Source organism: Astyanax mexicanus, chromosome 12, assembly GCF_023375975.1.
Source record: "Astyanax mexicanus isolate ESR-SI-001 chromosome 12, AstMex3_surface, whole genome shotgun sequence".
Classification (NCBI taxonomy): Eukaryota; Metazoa; Chordata; class Actinopteri; order Characiformes; family Acestrorhamphidae; genus Astyanax; species Astyanax mexicanus.
In genome coordinates, this window is record NC_064419.1 from 817,501 (window position 1) to 839,947 (window position 22,447).

Genomic DNA, 22,447 nt, shown 5'->3' on the forward strand with positions numbered 1-22,447 from the left:
TCATAAACATTCATTTAGAACTATAATCCAGTGTCTGAGGTGAAAAAAGACGCTTAAAAAGGCTGAATCATGATTTTAATTGCGACTAATCACAGAATTTTGTTATGATTACAATTGCTTTTAAGAGATTTTCACTGCTAATATTAATATAATTTAGTTTTGTCAATATAATACTGTTTGTTTTATGTTTATGATTAAAAGCTTAGTCTTAGAGAGAATAAGACGGAAGACTAATAGCAATTAATCCCAATTAACTGCATATTTCTGTTCTATTTTTATCAATTAACACCACTACTTATCTGTAGTCTAGATACAGCTGATTTTGCTATTTATAGGTTTATGTGTGAATAAAATGAACATTGTTGTTTTATTCTATAAACTACAGACAACATTTCTCCCAAATAAAAATATTCTAATTTAGAGCATTTATTTGCAGAAAATTTTATGAAAAACGGCTGAAATACCAAAAAAGATGCAGAACTTTCAGACCTTAAATAATGCAAAGAAAACAAAAAGTTCATATTCACAAAGCTTTAAGAGTTCAGAATTCTATACTCGGTGGAATAACAGTTTTCATGCATCTTGGCATCATGTTCTCCTCCCCCAGTCTTACACACTGCTTTTGGATAACTTTATGCTGCTTTACTCCTGGTATAAAAATTCAAGCAGTTCAGTTTGGTGGTTTGATGGTTTGTGATCATCCATCTTCCTCTTGATTATATTCCAGAGGTTTTCAATTTGGTAAAATCAAAGTGTGTGTGTGTGTGTGTGTGTATTGTGTGTGTCTGTATTGTATGTGTGTGTGTGTGTGTGTGTGTACCTGCTCCCTCTCCTGCTCCAGCTCCTCCTGCTCCATGCTCTGCTCGATCTCACACAGCAGTGAGTGGCTGTTGGTGCTGAAGCTCTGCAGACTCTGCTCCTCACTCAGCTCCTCCAGCTGTGCGCTCAGCTGCCGGTGAGACACCCGCACCTCCTGAAGCTCCAGCTGACCCTGCCTCAGCTGAGGACACACACACATTACACAATATATCTAACAATAACTTTAACAATAACACACACACTTAACCACACTCGCTAAAACGCTCTATAGAGTATGAGTGTTGCTTGTCCACTAGGGGTGAGCGATATGGGCCAAAAATAATATTACGATATTTAATAGTATTTTTCACGATATCGATACTCTTGGCGACATGACAAAACAATTCAATATATCTGTAAACACAAATAAAACAGTTCATAAACTAATTGCTGGGATTTGCGTAATTATTTAGGAGTAATTTATCCTCTTCAATAACACAGACACCGTAAAAGTATTTTAGAGAATTATCTTGTGGTATAATATTGAGTATTGCATAAATACAGTATTGTAATATCAACGTTATTGTGGGCAACATATCTGTGATTCCCATCATTTTTCTTTACTACTTAGTTGAGTAGTTCTTGCTTCTCATAATCTGGATTCGAACATTACTCAAATATTCACTATTCACTGTATACCTGTAACTCTACCTCTTCACTACTTTACTTTAACTGATGCTCTCAAACACTTTATTAAGAGACAAGAAATGAACAAGTAATTAACTCTTGATGAGTTCAGCACAGCTGTTAACTGAAAGCCTGAATGACTCCAGGCGACTCTCCCCTAATAAATCTGTCTGAGAAAATGCTGCCGCCAAGATGTGTAAAACTGAACTAAATTGAAGCAAGAGAATATGTTCTATATTTTAGATTTTTCTAATTAATAATTCCATCTGTTTTTTATTTTCATAGTTTAAATGACTTTAGTGTTAATATACAATGCAGAACATTTTAAATTTATTTTTTAACATTTATCATCATCTATTTCAGGTTGAATCTGTGTAAATATCAGCTGCTGTGTACCTGCAGGTCCTTCTCGTGGCACTGTCTCTCGAGCACCAGCGCGCGCTCCCGCAGGCTGTCCACGGTATGCTGCAGCTGCTCGTTCTCCTCCAGCACGGCGGTCACGCGCCGCTCCAGCTCGCGCTTACGCTCCGACAGCCTCTTTATCTGCGGGGGAAAAGCGCGAGGAGCCGCGGGTCAGACACATCTCCGCGGAGCCGCGAGACCGTCAGTGCCAACCGTTCACCAGAAGCGCGTGCACACACCGTTTACCAGGAGCGCGTGCGCGCGGAGACTGCGCTCCCCCGGATTCAGGAATGTTCAGATTCAGCATGAAGGAGCTGCCTGAGCTCCACCTCCCCCACAGGAGGAATTCAGCAGCTCTGATAAGTTTAATCAGCTCCTCAACACAGCCTGGTACCAAACACACACACACAAAACCCAGCACAACATATACACACCTGCACAGTCACCTATACACTCAGCCAGGTGTGAAAAGTATCTGTATTCATTACTCAGTAGGTAGAAGTATAGATACTCAGGTTGAAAATTCTTCATGGTTTAAAAAAGTTGAAGAAGTATCAACTCAAGCTTTTTACTCTTTAAGTAAAAGTGTTTGTTTTTTTTAAGTATAAAATGAAAAAGTAATGTACAGATGAAAAAATAAAGCTATTAGAAACAAAAGCTTAGATCACATCACAGGAGCTATAAGTCTTCACAACCAAATTTTCAGAAACTCAGCAGAATTTTTTTTAAACAAAATTAGAAAATGTGATAAAAAAACACTTGGAGTTCTAGAGCTAAGACCTAATAACACACACATGTGTGAAACATATGAGGGGACATGATATATATATATATATTTAACATTTAAATTTAATAAGGGTCACACAGTGAAAACCATACCAAACCAATCACGTACCAACACTGTAGCCACGTATCTGAGATACAACACCACAGAAACCACCTGGGAAACCACAGCAACTACCTAGCAACACCATAGCAACCAGCTGGAAGCAACCAGCAACCATTCTGTGTTTCCTTCAGAGCACTCCATAAAAAGTCTAAAACAACATAACTTTTATCCCGCCAAAATTAAATGGAATTTAAACGGAATCAAATTATATATTTATTTTCTTTACAATAGTTTAGATTAGTATATATTGGCTGTATAAAAGTCCACCCTGCCCAGAGTCTGTTCCCCCCGCTGCTGTTCGCTTTTTCCTTTTTGTAAAATCAGTTCAACTGATTTGTTAAAATGAATAATTTCATATGAACTTTTCTTTTCTGTTCTGGACACGGCCAGTAGACAGCCGGGCCACAGGGACTGAGATCTGACCCAAAATGTTCTCGCTGTGCCAGTTAGAGAGCCACTAAAGAGCTTAGAACATTAAACAAACATCAGCCCCAGTATTGCACCCGCTCCCTCACGTTCTGACCTACATCTGCTAACCTATTTCAGGCAGCGGCTCCAGTTTGCCTGGTTAACCAGAGGACTGAAGTGCTGAGGTCCACCCGAGTTAGTGATGTGCTGCTCGTCCTTATATACAGTATTTTACTAGAGGACAGAATTACCTCCAGCCACACTGTGGTGCACAGAAACCCACAGTGCAAGAAAGCATTTACTTTAAAATAAAAAAAAAACACAGTTTTTTTTTGAATGACACTAAAGCATAACAATAAATCAATAAACAGAGCCGTCAGGAGGAAGCAGAACAGCGAATCATCAATAGGGGAAAGACCTGTAATTCATCTCTATCTGACGCTCATAATACTGAATACTGCTGGCAGATTCGGGAACACCCAGACTGTGCCGCATCGAGCCTTAAAATAGATCCCAAGATCCTTCTCCTCTCTCAGTTACTGTTCCAGCAGACTGATCACAGAACGAGAGAGTGAGAAAGAGAGAGAGAGAGAGAGAGAGAGAGAGGGAAAGAGAGAGAGAGAGGGAAAGAGAGAGAGAGAGAGAGAGAGAGAGAGCTCTATTGATCCACATAAATCAACACATTTGACTGAATGCCTGCCACCACTAATCCTGTGGTCAATCTAGTTAATTACACTTCCTCTCAAAACCAGCCTGAATACAGAGAGTGTGCACTAAATAAACCCCTATCCGAATGGGATTAGTTTCTCAGAAGGTTCTAGGGTAATTTTCTTTCTTTTATCTTTAATGGGGTTTTTTTATCCTCTGTGATTTTATTCCCGTCCAGAATGATCATGTAGGTGTTTTTTTCAGACGTCCTTTGAGATAAAAATTTTCAAGCTGAATTATCTACTGTTTTTCACTGTTTTTTGAACTCAACTTTTTCGTGCTCCTCCGGTAATTTTAGTCCCATCCGGATGCACATCTCTGAGTTTCATCTCCTCACGTTTAATAAAATAGCAAAATAGATATTTGTCAGCTGCCGCACACCGTAATTACACTTTAGGCACGCCACAGTTTCTACGGAAATCCACGTTAAAAACACAACAGCGAGTGGAAATGGAGGAGCTACTGAACTTCGCGATGTCATGTGACCTAGAAAAAATCCTAAAAACTCACTGGTCCTCTTGTTTTTTCAACTGCACTCCGGGTGCAGGAGTTTTATCACTAAAGAGTAGAAGTGTCAAATATTTTTGGAAAAGAAGAATGTACAGCTCTGGAAAACATTAAGAAGTCACTTAAAAATGGAATATAATCAAGAGTAAGATGGATGATCACAAGCCATCAAACCAAACTGAACTGCGTTAATTTTTGCACCAGGAGTAAAGCAGCATAATGTTATCCAAAAGCACTGTGTAAGACTGGTGGAGGAGAACATGATGCCAAGATGCATGAAAACAAAAACTGTCAGAGTTATTTTACCAAATATTGATTTCTAAACTCTTAAAACTTTACAACTTTATAAGACATTTCTCATTTTCTGTAAATAAATGCTCTAAATGAGAATATTTTGATTTGGAATTTGGGAGAAATGTTGTCTGTAGTTTATAGAATAAAACAACAATGTTCATTTTACTCAAACATAAACCTATAAATAGCAAAATCAGAGAAACTGATTCAGAAACTGAAGTGCTCTCTTCATGTTTTCCAGAGCTGTATAAAGAGCTATTCATGATATCCTGCCTTAAAATTGGCATAATTCTTGTTATTTGGTAATTGGCATTTGAGACGACACCGCAGAGATCACAACCTGAAATCATGCAGAAATGGACACATGCGTCGCATGAAGAGAAGACACTAACGAAGAGAGGACAAAGATCAAATGCATAATCCATGCACATGACAATGCAGATTAATTTAAGCAGCAGCCATGATAGCCGCTGTGTGTGACGGTGCAGAAAACTTGCGCTGACGTTTGTTTGTCCTGCGCTGTCAAAACAAAGACTCTGCGAGAGCATCACACACGCCGCTATAAAGCCATGTGCTGCTGAGATGAACCTCCACCAAACGTTTCACTGCTTTGATGATCTGCTATGATCTAGAGGAGGCTCTTCTTTATGCGTAATGAGGATGGACACACTGAGGCATGCAGATTAGAGGAGTTTAGTACAGAGACACTTACTTCTAGCCCTTGCTGCTCCCCGCAGGAGAGTACAACCACAGTAATTAGAAGAGGAGTGACAGAGGGAATTATCATTAGTAAAAAGCTGAGATTTTCAAAAACATGAAGCTCAAAAACACATAAACAATCAGTTCCTGTAGTACAGCGTAACCCTGCGTTCACACGAGCGAGTGACATATACATATATACATACATAGCTGGCTGCTACGCTATGCAGAGTCTATGTATATATACAGGGGTTGGAGAATGAAAGTGAAACACCTGGTTTTAGAGCACAATAATGTATTGTGGTGACGGACAGTTCTGGTGGAAACAGGAGAGTTGAGGTGCACATTGAATTCTGCGTGATTTGATCAGCCGTGGTTTTATGTTTTTTTGGATACAATCCGGGTTAGCACCCGAACATCCCTTTCAGACAGCTTCCTCTTACAGCGTCCACAGTTAATCCTGTTGGATGTGGTTGGTGCTTCTTGGTGGTATGCTGACATTACCCTGGATACCGTGGCTCTTGATGCATCACAAAGACTTGCTGTCTTGGTCACAGATGCTCCAGCAAGACGTGCACCAACAATTTGTCCTCTTTTGAACTCTGGTATGTCTCCCATAATGTTGTGTGCATTGTAATATTTAGAGCAGAACTGTGCTCTTACCCTGCTAATTGAACCTTCACACTCTGCTCTTACTGGTGCAATGTGCAATTAATGAAGATTGAACACCAGACTGCTCCAATTTAACCATGAAACCTAAAATCCCACACTAAAATGATGACAGGTGTTTCAGTTTCATTGTCCAACCCCTGTATGTCTATGTAATTATCATTAACAAGTGATGGAGGCGCTCGGAGCTGAAGCTAGTGTTATAGGATGTAAACAGTGTTTTTAATAAACTTCTTCTGCACTTTTTAAGTTATTAATGCCTCGTTTTAAATGTCAGGGCTCTCCTCTCGGATTCTAGTAAGGAGGTGTGGAGCTACTTTGATCTGAATAACAGTGTAAAAAGTGATTTATCAGTCTGAAGGGTGTTTTGAACAAACTGTTAAAATATCTGGATCTCTGAACACTTATTTAAATGAATTTTAACACAGCTGTAAACAAAGCTGTACAGTCCCTCACCTCCGCCTGTAGGTTCTCGAGACGTGTCATGTGCTGGTTGGTGGAGAGGCTCTTCTCTCTGAAATCATCCCGTAAAGAGTGGACCTGACTGGACAGCTGTCTCTCCACTTCAGCAGCCTGTGAAAACACACACACACACACACACATTTACAGAGAGAGAGAGAGACAAGTCAGTCATATTCACTTGTGCATCTCAGCAGATAATAATGACTTGCTCAGTATCCAGCTGATATTTTATTTAGTATTCTGTTTATTGTTGATGCAAAAGCATTTGTGCACTGCAGCACGTTCATGGGTGTGTGTGTAAGGAGGGGTAGGGGTGTATGTACACCTGTGTAGCTACAATAGGTATGGATGAGTGACTAGTGACTGTTGTCAGGGTTTTAATCAGTCAGTGGCGCACCCAAGATAAAAACACGGCAGAAATGAACCTGAACACACCTCATTTCCAGAACCCTACACCCATCAGTGTAGATATATTCAGAAGCACTGTTGCTGTTTAAACCGGGCAGTCTTTTGTTTTTTGTAGCTGTTCTGCTTTCTTTGTTGTTGTTCCTTAGTATTTGTCTTTTTTTCTTCTGCCTTTTTTGCCTGATATATTATTATCTCTTTAACATTACTGTTTATGTGTGTTTATGTGCACCATGGTCCCTGGAGGAACGTTGTTTCGTTTCACTGTGTACTCTGTATATAGCTGAAATGACAATAAAAACCACTTTGACTTTGACTTGACTTTGACTTGATTACTCTGTATTTACACTAATAAAGCTTAAAGATTAATTGGTGGGCCCAAACAAAAACAAAAAAAAAAACTATACCCAACAATTGCTTTGTGTATACTGTGGCGTCACATCAATGTCAAAAGTTGGGGGTTAAAAAATTAACCAGCGTGTTTTTATGGTTATTTTTTGTGCCCCCGACTTTTGACATTGGTGTGACGTTATGGTATATCTTTATTTTTATCTCTCAAGTCACTGTGCTGTCTTTTTGTTGGTTCTTTGGTTGTATTTGTATCTGGGCATCTTTAAGGGAATAAAGTTGATGGATTTTAAGAGGAAACCTGCGTATTTGGAGAGTAATACACAGTGGAGCTGTTTTATTTTATTAAATTGCAGAATAATGAAACCAAAAACAAGACCAGCTGCCTTCAGAATCTATGATCATGACTCACACAGTTTCTGGAATGGCACGGAGACACACTCATCCACATAATGCCCTGTGCTCACACTGATCACACTGATCACACTTGGTATTTGGGAATATCTCCGGAACCTTTAGGCGGGGGGTTATGGTCTGAGCTGATTGGACGGTCAGGCTCAGGTGATCACCCAGCCGCTGCGTCTATCGCAGTCAGGAGATCAACAAAGGGCCATTAGCATAAAGGAAACTGCAAAAGTGTCGCATCATCGCCGGCCGTCGCCATGGCAACCCTGGGATTTAAGCCACTGTTCATCTTCTTCGGCCCACGGCGGCGGAGCCAAACAAAGTTATATCTGAATCAGGTCTGTGAAGATCCCCAGAGATCTGCAACTCTAACACAGGAAAACACAGCAACCCGAACATCACTTATCTCCTGTTATCTCCTGTTATCTAATATTATCTCTTAGTATCCTTCAACAGATTTGACAGAGACAGACATGAATAAGCATATTTGCTCTGCTGGCTTGTGTTTATTTATTTATTTTCTTGTTTCTTTTGAGCAGCTAACAAGTGTGGATCACTGCCCAGAACCACTTCCTTTACTTTAATCAGGAAGCAGATATCATTTACAGAGATACAGATTTGTACAGTACAAAATATTCTGTAAAAACTGTAAAAAGTTTCTTGTACATTTTATAGTAAGTTAACTTAATAAATTAACTTAGTAAGTTATTAGCAAAAAAGAAAAAGCCAATAGAAAAAAATAAAAAAAATAAATATTATTGAATATAATCCATTGTGGAGAAAGATTATAGCATATCACTGTATAATAAATCTACTAATTTACTGTAAATAAATTACAGAGTATTACAGCTTTTTTAAGTAGACTTTTTGTACGTAAAGAAATGCATTATATTATTTTAATTATATCAGGGTGCAGCAAGGAGAGGACGCGGAGAGTGGACACAAATGCGAGTAGATTTATTAAATAATAAACAAATAAACAAATGAGGAACTAAATAAACAAAGAAACAAACAACTGAAGCAAAGAAACACGAGAACCTGACTGACGTAAAAAACGTACAATCACAGACCCGTGAGACAGGAACGAAGGGAACTATTTACACATAAATAGAAGGGTACAGGAAACAAGAAACACCCGAGGACAGATAACTAGTGGGCGGAGCTACAAATTAACAGCTAAGCACACAGACAGGAGCACGTGGAGGAACACAGGACTGGGGCAGAGCTACAAATGAACACAGAAAGAGCACATTAGACGTAATAAATTATTACTATACTACTTATATTACTATATAAAATTATTACTTATATATTACTATAATTTTGATGTATTACAGTAAAATACTGGCAGCAGAGATGCTGCAAATTTACTCAATTACTATATACTGTAAACAAATTTAGTAATATGGAGGGGAAAGGTAGGTAAGATACTCTGTTCTGATTCTCGCTGCAAACAGAAAAACAAAGAGACTGAATTTAATGCATCAATAATATTCATAATGAAGAACAGGAGGGCGGGGGGATTATCTACAGTTTTAAACGACGGATTAAAACATGCTGTGACTAACTGGAATGGTTCAGAAAATTCAGACTGTCACTCAAATATTTGCCTAATCGGATCACCATCAATCGACCTCCCAGCTAACAAGTAATTGCACTTCACTAAGAATCCATTTATGAGATTCCTGCCTTCAGATATACACAGATTTTTAACATTCATGTGCCAAATGCCTAAAGGTAGAATAACAATGAACTGCTCTTAAAATGATGTCTGAAAATGCTGCACAAGATTGAATACATACTGTATATCCATATTATTTGGCTCTATATTATTTGGCTTTAAAGTTTTGTAATTAAAATAACTTCATATATTTGTTATTATATTTAGTAATATTTATTACCCACTCTTTTGTTGCCCTGTCCCAACTTTTTTATTTTTGACTTGTTGGTTCCATTAAGTCCTAAATTAGTTAATTTCTCACTTTTATGTTTTATTTTGAATACGTACGTATATAAGAGAGTTTGGAAATAGGCTGTAAAATAGGGATATCATAGCAGTAAGGATGGGTATCAGGGTTATTCTGGATGGAATATTTGAGTAACAGGTCAGAAATGCTTATTTATGATACGAGGAAATTTGTTAGCACAGTTACTGCTGTACCAGTTCACAATTCAAATAAAACTAAAAAGTTCAGTTCATACTAATTTAAATGAACTAGTTCACATTCATTTGTTTTTTTTTCCCTTAATAAATAGGAATTTGAGAGTGTAAGCGTGTTAAGCTAAGATGTGCTAATGTATGGACGCCTGACTGTTGACTGTGGTCAGGGTTTAAAACAGTCAGTAGCGCACCTGTTTTTTCATTTCCAAGATAGCAATACTCCCGAACTACTAAGCCCATCACCGTAAATGTATTCCTAAACTCTGTTGCTATTTTAGTGATACAGGAGGAAGGTGTGAATATAGACTGTTGTTGACGGGGTGTAAGATAGCAATGCAACCTAGCATCACAAGGGTTAAATTAGTGCCCACAGAGTTCATATATGACATATTTGACGTGTACTGGCCCAAATCTGTCAGTGCACTTTATAAAACTGGCTCATTATGCACACTTTCCCTGTGATACGTCTGCTGGACCTTTATGTTATGTCTCAATAAGTCACAGTGTGTGTGGGAGGAATCAGAAATGAGACCCTTACACACACACACACACTTACACACACACACAGCAGTCTAAGCAGGTGCTAACTTTGAAGACGGCGAGGTGTGTGTTGCTTCAGCAGGAATGAAAGGTGACGTGAAAATAGGTGTTATTTTTCGTGAAACAGACCTGCCGCCTGTTTTATATCACCAGCTTTCTTTCATCTTTCATCCAGAGCATTACAGATTGTTTTAGGTAGACTTTTTGTACGTAAAGAAATGCATAATATTATTTGAATTATATTAGCAAGGAGGCAACGTGGAGAGCAGGCACAAATGCGAATGGATTTTTTGAATAATAAACGAATAAACAAACGAGGAACTAAATAAATAAAAGAAACAAACAACTGAAGCAAAACAGAACACAAAACATGAAACACGAAGAATACTGAGGATTATGAAAACTAAGAAACACAAAAGCCTGACGGACCCGTGAGACAAGAACGAAGGGAACTATTTATACACACAGAAGGGGACAAGTAACAGGAAACACCTGAGGACAGATAACGAGGGGGTGGAGCTACAAATGAACACAGAAAGAGCACATTAGACACAGAGCTTTCTTTCATCCTCTGCTGATTTTCACTGTAAAGACTCTGTAGAGACACTGAGTCCTATAGGTCTCGTCTGATTGGACTAAAAAAACATGAAAGCATTAAGGTATGGATCGTTCATGAATAAAACATGAGCTTGTGTTTTACTGAATCCGTATATAACTAGTTTATCTCAGCTGGCTTTAATTTACGATGCAACTGCAGCAAAGTCTCGGAGGTGCAGGTAAAAGTGCAGCATGGTGGAGAGGGTATACATTCCCATGACAACCCATGGACTTCCACAGGACACTTGGGGTTGGCATGGCAACCAGAAGATGCTGTGATTGGTTGGGCCGGAAAAATTTCTTAGTCATACCGTGAGCTGAAGCATCACCACACAGAGATATAAACTAATTAAAATAATGAAATAACATTTTACACTGTCCATCATATCAGCTCCACTTAAAGCTTCTGTTTCTCTGTACAGTTTATTATCATCCTCTCAGCCTGTATTTCAGAGCAGACCCGTTTCAACAGGGCAAGCAAACCAACCAACAGCGTAGACCCTAAGCTGACCTGAAGACTTAAAGTTTATGAATCGAATACAACAATTGAACAACAATGCTAGTAATGAACTTGAAGAGTTAGCGGCTAATAATGTGACTATAATGTTACTGTTATATGTTATATTAACAGGATAAGGAAAATGCACATTTGTTTCAAATTCACTTTTTATCATATTTAATGACATTTAGAACAGTTAGCAGCTGATAATATGCCTATACACACTGTAACATGCTATACAGTTAGCATGTTAGCGTGCTAACAGTTAACACTTAACAGATAACAGTCAGCATGACATGGTATTACTGACAGTAAGAACAGTTAGCAATGTTGGTAATATGGCTACACACTGTAATATGTTATACAGTTAGCATGTTAGCATGCAAACAGTTAACAGCTAACAGTTAACAGTTAGCATGACATGATATAAATGACAGTTAGAACAGTTAGCAATGTTGGTAATATGGCTACATACTGTAATAGGTTATACATTTAGCATGTTAGCATTATAAAAGTTAACAGCTAACAGTTAACAGTTAGCATGAAATGACATGAATGACAATTATGACATGACATGACAGTAAGAATAGTCAGCAGGCTTTGCAAGCATTGGCACATGTTTAGTTTATGTTAAAGTTACAAGATTATACATTATATGCATATATTATTAATAATAATCAATATGCAAATACATATATCAATACATAGTAGTACCAGAGAACCTCAGAACGCTACTTAGAACAATTTAAAAGGGTATAAGACCTAAGGGTTTCCACCTTTTAGAAATAAATAAATAGATAATTATAAATGTATGTGAATATATACACATATGTTCATTATTTACTGTATATGGACATTTGTGGAATTGAAGAACAAATCACTTTGCATATTGATTCACCCTATACACACACAAACACACACACACACACACTCACACAAACACTCCACTAGCGCCTACACACCTCTTAACCTGCTGATATAATGGATTGTTTTTATTTGGGGGTAATTGCAGTGATTTAATTACCGTTGGCCATTTGTTCCTCAGCACTCAAATCACTGCAGACTGGAGTCTAAATCTGCAGAGCAGAGAAACAGTGAACAGAGCGTCCCCTGAGCTCGAATTAAGAGCGGCCTTCAGAGAGAAGCCAATCACCATTTACTGCAGTTCAGATCTGTACTGAGCATGTCCGAGAAATTACCTTCACACACCTGTAAAACTGAGAGTATAGGATTTATTATTATTATTATACTGTTATAATCAAACATCTCTCTCTCTCTCTCTCTCTCTCTCTCTCTCTCTCTCTCTCTCTCACACACACACACACACACACACCTCCCTCTGAGCTGTGTAATGTAATTAGTGAAATATTCCTGCTCTGATCAGATTAGTGCTCTGGGGCGCTGCCTTAATGACAGCCTTCCTACTGCAGGCCCAAAAAACACAGACATGTTATTTATACATATAAGTATATATATATATATATATATATATATATATATATATATATATATATATATATATATATATATATATATATATATACAGCTCAGGGAATAATTAAGATACCACTTAAAATGATGATCATAAACCATCAAACCAAACCAAACTGAACTGTTTGAATTTTTGCCTCAGCAGTAAAGCAGCATAAAGTTATCCAAAAGCAGTGTGTAAGACTGGTGGAGGAGAACATGATGCCAAGATGCATGAAAAAAAACTGTGATTAAGAACCATCAGGATTATTCCACCAAATATTGATTATTTCTGAACTCTTAAAACTTTATGAATATGAACTTGTTTTCTTTGCATTATTTGAGGTCTGAAAGCTCTGCATCTTTTTTGTTATTTCAGTCATTTCTCATTTTCTGCTAATAAATGCTCTAAATGAGAATATTTTTATTTGGAGTTTGGGACAAATATTGTCTGTAGTTTATAGAATAAAACAACAATGTTCATTTTACTCAAACATAAACCTATAAATAGCAAAATCAGAGAAACTGATTCAGAAACTGAAGTGCTCTCTTTATTTTATTAGAGCTGTATATTTCTATATTTATACATGTATGTGTTGTCATTTTTTAGTTTACTACATAATTTAAACATATAGACAGTTCCATAAACTGTGCTATACATTTCTTGATGAACAGACCAGTAAAATACTTAAAAATGACCTAAAATGTTTATATATTTTTTTCTCTCTGGAGATACTTGTTTTTCATTGGTCAGCTACGATATGTCCTACACTTTATCATGCTGCAGAAATATATTCATAAACTCCGGCAACACAAACATTACAGCCCCTACAGCAATACTCCAGTGTTTTACACCCTTATCTCTACCTCTACAGCTTATAACATCAGTTACTGTAAATACTGTAATGCAAAAAACAATATACTTTACAAAAAAAAAAACAGCAGCAGCGCCACTGACCATATATCACAATATACATCATATTTAACTGAATATAACTATAGAATAGCAATAAAAAAGCAGCACTGTTAGTAGAGAGGAGTGCACTGAAACACAGAAATAGCCAGTTGGCAAGAGCATATTAAAAAGTACTTAAACAGAGAGTCTTATCCTGCTGAGATCCTGCTTACTCACTACTTTCCGTTAGTATAACCAGTTTATTATTTTATAAATAACTCTGATAAACAATATTACTGTCAATAAAAGTAATTATTTATTTCAATTGCATATAATGCATTTAAACACAGTACATTTAAAAAACAGGGAGTTTTTAATGATTCATTATTTAATTATGAATTATTATATTTTCAGACATATAAAATTTAGGAATTGTATGATTAAATAACAATGTACTGTAGTGTAATATGCTGTATATTTGTTTTTTTGTTTGTTTTCTAATGCGCCAAACCTTTTAAAACCCTAGAATTGAAATGGACATCACATTTTCTTCCAGTTTCTTCATGCTTCCCTCTGTTGACTACTTTTTTTTATGGAAATGCGGATTTCATTTTCCAGCAGTATTTGGCACACTGGCCACACTGCCAAATATACCAATCGGTCTTATATAATATTCACATTTTCTAAGACACAGATTTTTGGGTTTTCATTGGCTGTAAGCTTCATAATCATCCACAATAAAAGAAATAGATCACTCTGTGTTTAATACATCTATATAATATATGAGTTTCACATTTTTCTAACTGGATTAGTGAAATAAAGTAACTTTTAATGATGTAAATTTTTTTAAATGCACTTGTATGGTATATTTTTGAGTTTAAGGCAGTGTGTGTGTGCATATACTGTACATGTGTGTGTTTTGGGTGTGTGTGTGTGTGCAAATTAAAAGGATCTTACTCCAGATTACGGTCTAATCCATCTCACTGTGGGCCGTGTGCCTCATGCAGGCCTGCTTTGTCTCCCTCGCTGTGAGCTGACCCACAGAACCAAGGTCACCCCAGTTACAGCATATGGTGCACAGTGTGCTGGAAGTGTCTGTACTGTACTGTACTACGTATTACATTAGATTTAAGTTGATATCTTTGTATGTTACACCTGCGTCCAGGTAAAACAAGTTTTAAACCTCCCTAAATGCAAAGAAAACATGTTAAAATAGATCTCCATGATACAAAAAGTACATTTAAATGATTTTCTCTACGTTTGTGTATGATACAATAGTGTAAAATCTCCATACATTACTCTGTAGGTAGAATATAGTGATATAGAGTATAAATACTATGGTTTAATAAAATACTTCTGTAGAAGTTGAAGCATAAACTCAAGTTTTTACTTTTTAAGTAAAAGTGTTTAAAAAAAGTACTGGTTTCAAAATGTATGGAGAAAAAATTAAGCCATCAAGTTCAGGGGCGGGATGTGTGCAGATGTGATGGATCACAGTATAAACCAATAAGAAGTCTGAATGGTATATGTTTATACTTCTCTACATCCAATCACAATCAGATTCACTCTATCTGGATGGAGAGATTTATCTGGATAGGGGTTTTATTGAACGATGAGAAGCCGGAATTAAAACCAGCTGAAATTAAATGTTTGTATTTATCCTCTGGAGACCCAGCGTCCTCATATGAGGACATTACATTTCTGCTTCTCTGAACCATGATACTTCTTAATATTTTAAAACATTGACCCTTTTGCATCATACAGAGACACTGCCCGTACCATCTAGTGGTCACAACATGACAACATGAAACTCAATTGTTTGCAAACAGAAGACGGGAAGCCCAGTCAAAGGTTTTTACAGCCATTCCAGACAAAATAGGGCCAGGTAAAAATCATCCTCCACTTCTATGTTTAAAACTAGTTTATTTTCTTCCTTTTTTGCACTAATTGTCTCCTTCTGATCCTAAATGGCAAGATCACTTTTAAATGTTAAAATAAACTACTGTGCCCATATGAGGACATTGTGTTTTTTTTTTTTTTTTTTTGCAAAAATGACTTCCTGTATAAAGACAAAGATTAGTTTTATATTTCTTAGGTCTTAGTAATAGCAAATAGCTAGGAGAAATTAAAATTGTCAGGTCTCAAACTTTTGCACAGTACTGTATGTATATATATATATATATATATATATTGTTTGTATTTTTATATTAATTGAAGTGTAATCATTTGTTAAACATTGTTAAACATTGTCTTTTATTGATAACTTGATAATAAATAACATGATTATAACATATATATATTTTTTTTTATCCAATGCAGTGGACGAGGCTAAGCTGCTGTTTGATTGGCTGATAAATGTCAATTCTGTTTTACAGATTCAGGCCCTAATCTGTAATAAATTCTAATACAAGAATACACAAGAAAGAAGAAATTAAATGTTGTCCACTGCAATGGACATAAGGTCTGAAACTAAACGCAGGGTTAACTGGAGACTTTTATTCACTGTTAGCTGAGTTGCACCATTTATCAAGCTTTTCCTTTAACTTGAGGAAAATGCCTGAGCACCAGGAGCACCAGGGGCATGGCTACGGGGAAGCCTGGGGGGCATAAGCCCTCTTACTTGGAAGCTAGACTCCCTCTAGAATTAAAAAATTCTGACTGAGAAAAAGCAAAAGGAAAAATCCTAAAACCTAAAACCTAATCCTAATCAAAATACTACAAAATGTAATTCTGCTTGTCCTCTTTACCACTACAAGACATTCCTTTTAAAGAGTAAACTAACCCCCTGGTTTTAAAAAAATTGGCTAAAAAAATAAGAGAAGTAGTTTGGGAGGGCCACTGGGTGATGTATGGGTTTATATTATATATAGTACAGTTGAACCTGAGGGGGGCGCTGCAGAGGCAGAAATGATGGTGAATGGGAATGTGGTGGGCAGGTTCAGAGTGGAGAATCCACACAGGATACCATGAGGTATCACACAGTTCTAATAAGAAAATACTGTCTGAAGCTCTGCTTTCAACTGCTGCAAATGCTTTAATGTGACATGTTTCTTTAATATCTGATGCTATGAGTTAAAACAGAACATATAATCCATATTGCTCCTTTTTCAAGTCATTTTCAAGTCCAGAATTCTGATAATGGCCTGTATAAGTGTGTGTATTTGAGAAATATTAAAAGCATCTGTATTGTTGTGATGATCTAACCCTGCTGCATTAGTGCTCTGCAGTCGGAGGTGTTTTATATTCATTGGTATGTAAATGACTGGGTGTGAGTTCAGTTCTGCTGCTGAAACCTGAAGCAGCTCCTGAAAAACAGACTGATTATAAACTCTCTCTCTCTCTCTCTCTCTCTCTCTCTCTCACAATCTTTATTGTTCTCTTTCAATGTCTTTCTCTCCCTCTTTTTCTCTCTCTTAGCCTCCCTTTTCACTCTCTCTCTCTATCTCTTTATTTTTCTTTCCCTCACTCTCTCTCACTCTCTTTCTCTCTTACTTCCTCTCTTTCTCACTCTTCTTTCTCTCTCTAAATCTATCTCTATCTGTCTCTATTTCTTTTACTCTCTCTTCCCCCTCTCTCTCTCTCTCTCTCTCTCTCTCTTTCTCTCACACATTGAGGAGCTGAGGAGGGATTTCTCACCCCTCTAAATATGCAGAACTCCTATACTGTATCCCTATTTAGAAACATCACCCACAGACTGTCTCCCCGACTCAGAACCAGCGAGAAACATCTACCCAAACACGCAAACCACCAAAAACCACCACAACCCAAAACCACCACAACCCAAAACCACCACAACCCAAAACCACCAAAACCACCACAACCCCAAACCACCACAACCCAAAACCATCAAAACCCAAAACCACCAAAACCACCACAACCCAAAACCACCACAACCCAAAACCACCAAAACCACCACAACCCAAAACCACCACAACCCAAAACCACCACAACCCAAAACCACCACAACCCAAAACCACAAAAAACACCACAACCCAAAACTCCCAAAAGCCAAAACCACCACAACCCAAACCACCAAAACCCAAAACCACCACAACCACCACAACCCAAAACCACCAAAACCACCACAACCCAAAACTACCAAAACCCAAAACCACCACAACCCAAAACCATCAAAACCCAAAACCACCAAAAACACCACAACCCAAAACTACCAAAACCCAAAACCACCACAACCCAAAACCATCAAAACCCAAAACCACCAAAACCACCACAACCCAAAACTACCAAAACCCAAAACCACCACAACCCAAAACCATCACAACCCAAAACCATCAAAACCCAAAACCACCACAACCCAAAATCATCAAAACCAAAAACCACCAAAACCACCACATCCCAAAACCACCACAACCCAAAACTACCAAAACCCAAAACCACCACAACCCAAAACCATCAAAACCCAAAACCACCAAAACCACCACAACCCAAAACCACCAAAACCCAAAACCATCACAACCCAAAACCCCCACAACCCAAAATCATCAAAACCAAAAACCACCAAAACCACCACATCCCAAAACCACCAAAACCCACAAAACCCATCACTCAGAATAAATAAATAACTCCTGATCATTATATGGCCAATTACAGCAGAACCTGCCCCACTGGATTTTCTTAATGATTGATAACTAACATTTTTATCATATCCTTATATTACTGAAATATGTAATGAACTCCAGATGGAGAGGGGTAAATGATTCAGAACAGTTACAGTAATCTTTAAACCTCAGTGGTGATATATGTTATACTTTATTTTTTATTTCATTATGAATTATACAGTATGAATGCTCTAAAATGACATGCAGCGCTCATCCTCTCACAGATAGTGTCCCTGTCTCTCTGACTGATAGTTACTCTTCTGGAAGCCCCTCAGTGGGACTGACTCATCATGACGCCTCATGTGCTGGAGTTCAGTAATTGGTTTATGTGGGGAGATTGTGTGACGAGTGTTGTGTAGGATTCAGAACTCGCTGTGGATCTGATCCACAGTGTGTCATTCCACAGTTCATCATCACCAGTGACAGAACAGAGACAGACTGACTATAATTTACCAACTTATATCACTAAAACTTCACTCAGCGACCCAGCTATCAAATATATTGCCTTTATTTGAGCTAAACTGATGATTAGACACAGTTTAATCTGATATTTATATTAAATTAGCCAGATAACTCTAATTACTAATGAGCAAACGCTGTCTCTGCTGCTGTTCCATGCTGTTTATACACTGAGAGCGCGGTATGTGCTGTGTTCACTGCTCAAAGCCGCGCGACTCTGTTTACTACGTGTACATCTGTGCTGCACATCCCATTAAAGAAAACACTGTGTTTAAAAGCGTAGCAGCTAATTTTCAGAGTTCTATATAAAAGCAGCTTCACACTGCACAGATCTACAGATATACACACTGGAACACAGAATCTTTTCACTATATTTACTTTCTTACTCCCACACCAGACAGCTCTGACCAATCAGAGGAGAGGATGTGCTTGCATGGTTTATTGGTGCGCATTTTGGTGCGTTTAGGTTTTTATGCCTGTGTGAAACTAAACCAAACAGAGGGAGAAACGGTTCAAATAAACAAACTCATTAACTGATCCAGATCATAGGAACTTTCACAACTACAGGTGGGAAAATGCTCTAAGTGTTGCAGTTTTTACAGAGCAGTGTTTACGCAGTCCGAATATCAGCCGAGGATACACTCATTCTGTCTGGAGCCGGTGTTGTGCTGAATTCAGCACCCCCGACAGGAAAAGCACCCCCTCTCTGGAGTGCGCACCTACATCTTCTTGGCTTTTACTTTTTTCAGAAAATGAAAATACCCAAGATGCTGTTCTAAGCTCCGCTTAGTCATGTCACCTGCAACCTCTCTTCCCATGAGGTGGTGCTTTTCCTGGTGGGGTTGCTGAATTTGGCATCCTCTCTCTTCTTCTTGGTAAAAGCACTTAAACTTTACTTAGAAATACGCTCTGAGAGAGGGGGTGTTGTGCCTATTTTAGCATATTTCTAAGTAAAGTTAAAGCTGATTATATTAGCTTTGATCAAGCAGACATACGTGCTCCCAAGAGGCGGTGCTTTTCATGGCGGGGGGGCAGATTTCCAAATAAATAAACTCTTTATCTGATCCGGATCAAAGAAACTTTCACAACTACAGGTGAGAAAACACTGTAAGTGTTGTGGTTTTTACAGAGCAGTGTGTTTTCAGCCGAGGATTCACTCTTCCCGTCACCCTGCTCGACCCTGATCCAGAGACAGTGTTACTGCGCTACCCGGTGGATTGTGCACTCATGCTAAATGAACATGCCGTACATGACGTCTGATGAGTTTCTATGAGGTGACGGTGTCGGAGAAAGTGCAGGAGGAGGTTTTCTCTGTGCCAAAGCCATGAAATTTATTCACAGCATGGAGAAAAGCTGCTTCTCACCTTCCTGTGACTTCAGCTGAATAGTTAAAAATCCTTACAGGACTTTTCCTCTTTTACCAAATATAATCAATTATTCACATGAATGAATGCATGAAATATTCAGCTTATCTTAAAGTAAGAGCTGAATGTTTTGTATGTAAATCCTGCTCTGAAAAACATAACTTCTACACTTTACCACCAACATAAGAAAAACGCATAATAAATACAGTTAACACTAAACACTAACACTAAACAATGATTTTTACCCCAAGAAATGCCTTATCCCTGCATGACTCAGATTTGTAAAAGCCTTTATTACTTCAAGGCTAAACTATTGCAAAACACCATTGCCAGGATGTTCCAACAGTAACCTGAATAAACTTCAGCCAGTTCAAAACACCACAACCAGTGTCCTTATTAACACATTATTAACACATTATTAACACATTATTAACACATTATTCCACGGGAGGAGCTTCTAGAACATCTTTTCTTTTTACTTTTTCTGTTTTAAATTAGCCATAGTATCATTGATCATTCCTACTTCCAGCTTATAAAAACAACAATCCAGAAACAATTATTTAGAACCATAATTTGGCCATTGTCTAGTTAGATAACTGTTATATTCAATATTGAACAGGCCACCATTAAATAATATCATATTATTATCCCCCAATAAGAGACTTGGCTGGAAAAGCACCCCCTCTCTCAGGAGCAAGCACATGCGTCTTCTTGGTTTGAACTTTTTTTTAGAAAATAAAAATACTCAAGATGCTGTTCTAAGCAACGCTAACTTATAAGAAATGATGAAAAATAGCTATTTCAGCTGCAGCCTGTCCCGTGAGAGGGTGCTTTTTCTGGCGGGGGTGCTGAATTCTGCATCATAGCAGTGCTGAAATCTGCACCCCCGCCATGAAAAGCACCCTCTCTCAGAAGTGCGTTTGCACCGTCTTCTTGGTAAAAGCACTTTAACTTTACTTAGAGATACGCTCCAAGAGGAGGTGTTGTGTCTGAGATGGGGTGCTTTTCATGGCGGGGGTGCAGATTTCGTCACTGCTATGAGCACTCCTTCACAGGAGAAGCTGCAGGTGACATGACTATTTTTCATTATTTCTTAGGCTTCATTATTTTCTTCGTAGCTTAGAACAGCATCTTGGGTATTTTCATTTTCTAAAAACAGTTAAAGCAAAGAAGATGTGTGTGCATGCTCCAGAGAGGGGGTGCTTTTCCTGGCAGGGGTGCTGAACTTGGCACAACACTCCAGAACTGCTCATAAAGCTATAAAAATGCAATTGGTGGACCCCTCTGGAAATATATTTAGTCTCAGACTCACTCTGCTGAGCTGCTCCAGTAGACGGTGGTTCTGCTCCGACAGCTCGGTGATGGCGCGGGTTTTATCCCGATCAGCTTCTCGAAGCTGCATCTGGTGTCTCTCCAGTTCACCCTGAAGCTGCTGCACATCCGTCTCCAGCTCGGCCACCCGGCCCTCCCACTCGCCCTCACGCCTCTCCAACCGCCGCCGCAGCTCGTGCTTCTCCTGCTCCAGGTGCTGAAGAAAAGAAGAAAGGTATTACAGTTATAGTTCAGCCAAAAAAAGTACATCATGTGCCATCATATCATTGGCGTAGGAACCGGGGGGAATGGGTGGAAATAGTATCAATAAAAAAATAGTTGGATTTGTTCCCCCTAAAAAAAGACACTGCAGAAAAAGCAGAAATTGTTTTAAAATTAACTTTTGTTTTGAAAGCACAATAAATTCAGCATTTCTAATTAAAGTTAGCTTTTATCAAGAAGATGTTAGTATGAAAGAGGTAGCGCTTTTCCTCGTGGGGGTGCTGAATTCCGCACAACACTGACTTTACACGCAAGGAATAAAAAGCAATAAATCACAACAATAACAATAAAACAATATACTGCAATAAAAACGACTTTTGGATAATGTCAAAAATAAGAGAGCACTTAAAAATGATGAGTTTCTTTGATTGGATGATTACAACCCATCAAACCAAACTGAACTGCTTGAATTGTGGCATAAAGTTATCCAAAAGCAGTGTGTAAGACTGGTGGAGGTGAACATGATGCCAAGATGCACGAAAACCAGGATTATTCCACCAAAAATTGATTTCTGAACTCTTAAAACTTGCATTATTTGAGGTCTGAAAGCTCTGCATCTATTTCTCATT

General features: G+C 38.0%; 1 protein-coding gene across 2 annotated transcripts in view; it reads right to left on the reverse strand.

Moving 5' to 3' along the window:
- The window catches only part of bicdl1 (BICD family like cargo adaptor 1), a 33,673-nt gene that overhangs the window by 8,347 nt on the left and 2,879 nt on the right, over positions 1 to 22,447 (reverse strand). For both annotated transcript variants that reach the window (XR_007441505.1, XM_049486247.1), the window contains exons 2-5: positions 21,598 to 21,813; positions 6,518 to 6,634; positions 1,882 to 2,028; positions 821 to 1,000 (exon numbers count right to left, since the gene is read on the reverse strand). Coding sequence is in view for 1 of the 2 variants with exons in the window: in XM_049486247.1 (XP_049342204.1) it covers positions 821 to 1,000; positions 1,882 to 2,028; positions 6,518 to 6,634; positions 21,598 to 21,813 (660 nt within the window). In the remaining variant the exon portion in view is untranslated. The remainder of the gene's footprint in view (positions 1 to 820; positions 1,001 to 1,881; positions 2,029 to 6,517; positions 6,635 to 21,597; positions 21,814 to 22,447) is intronic.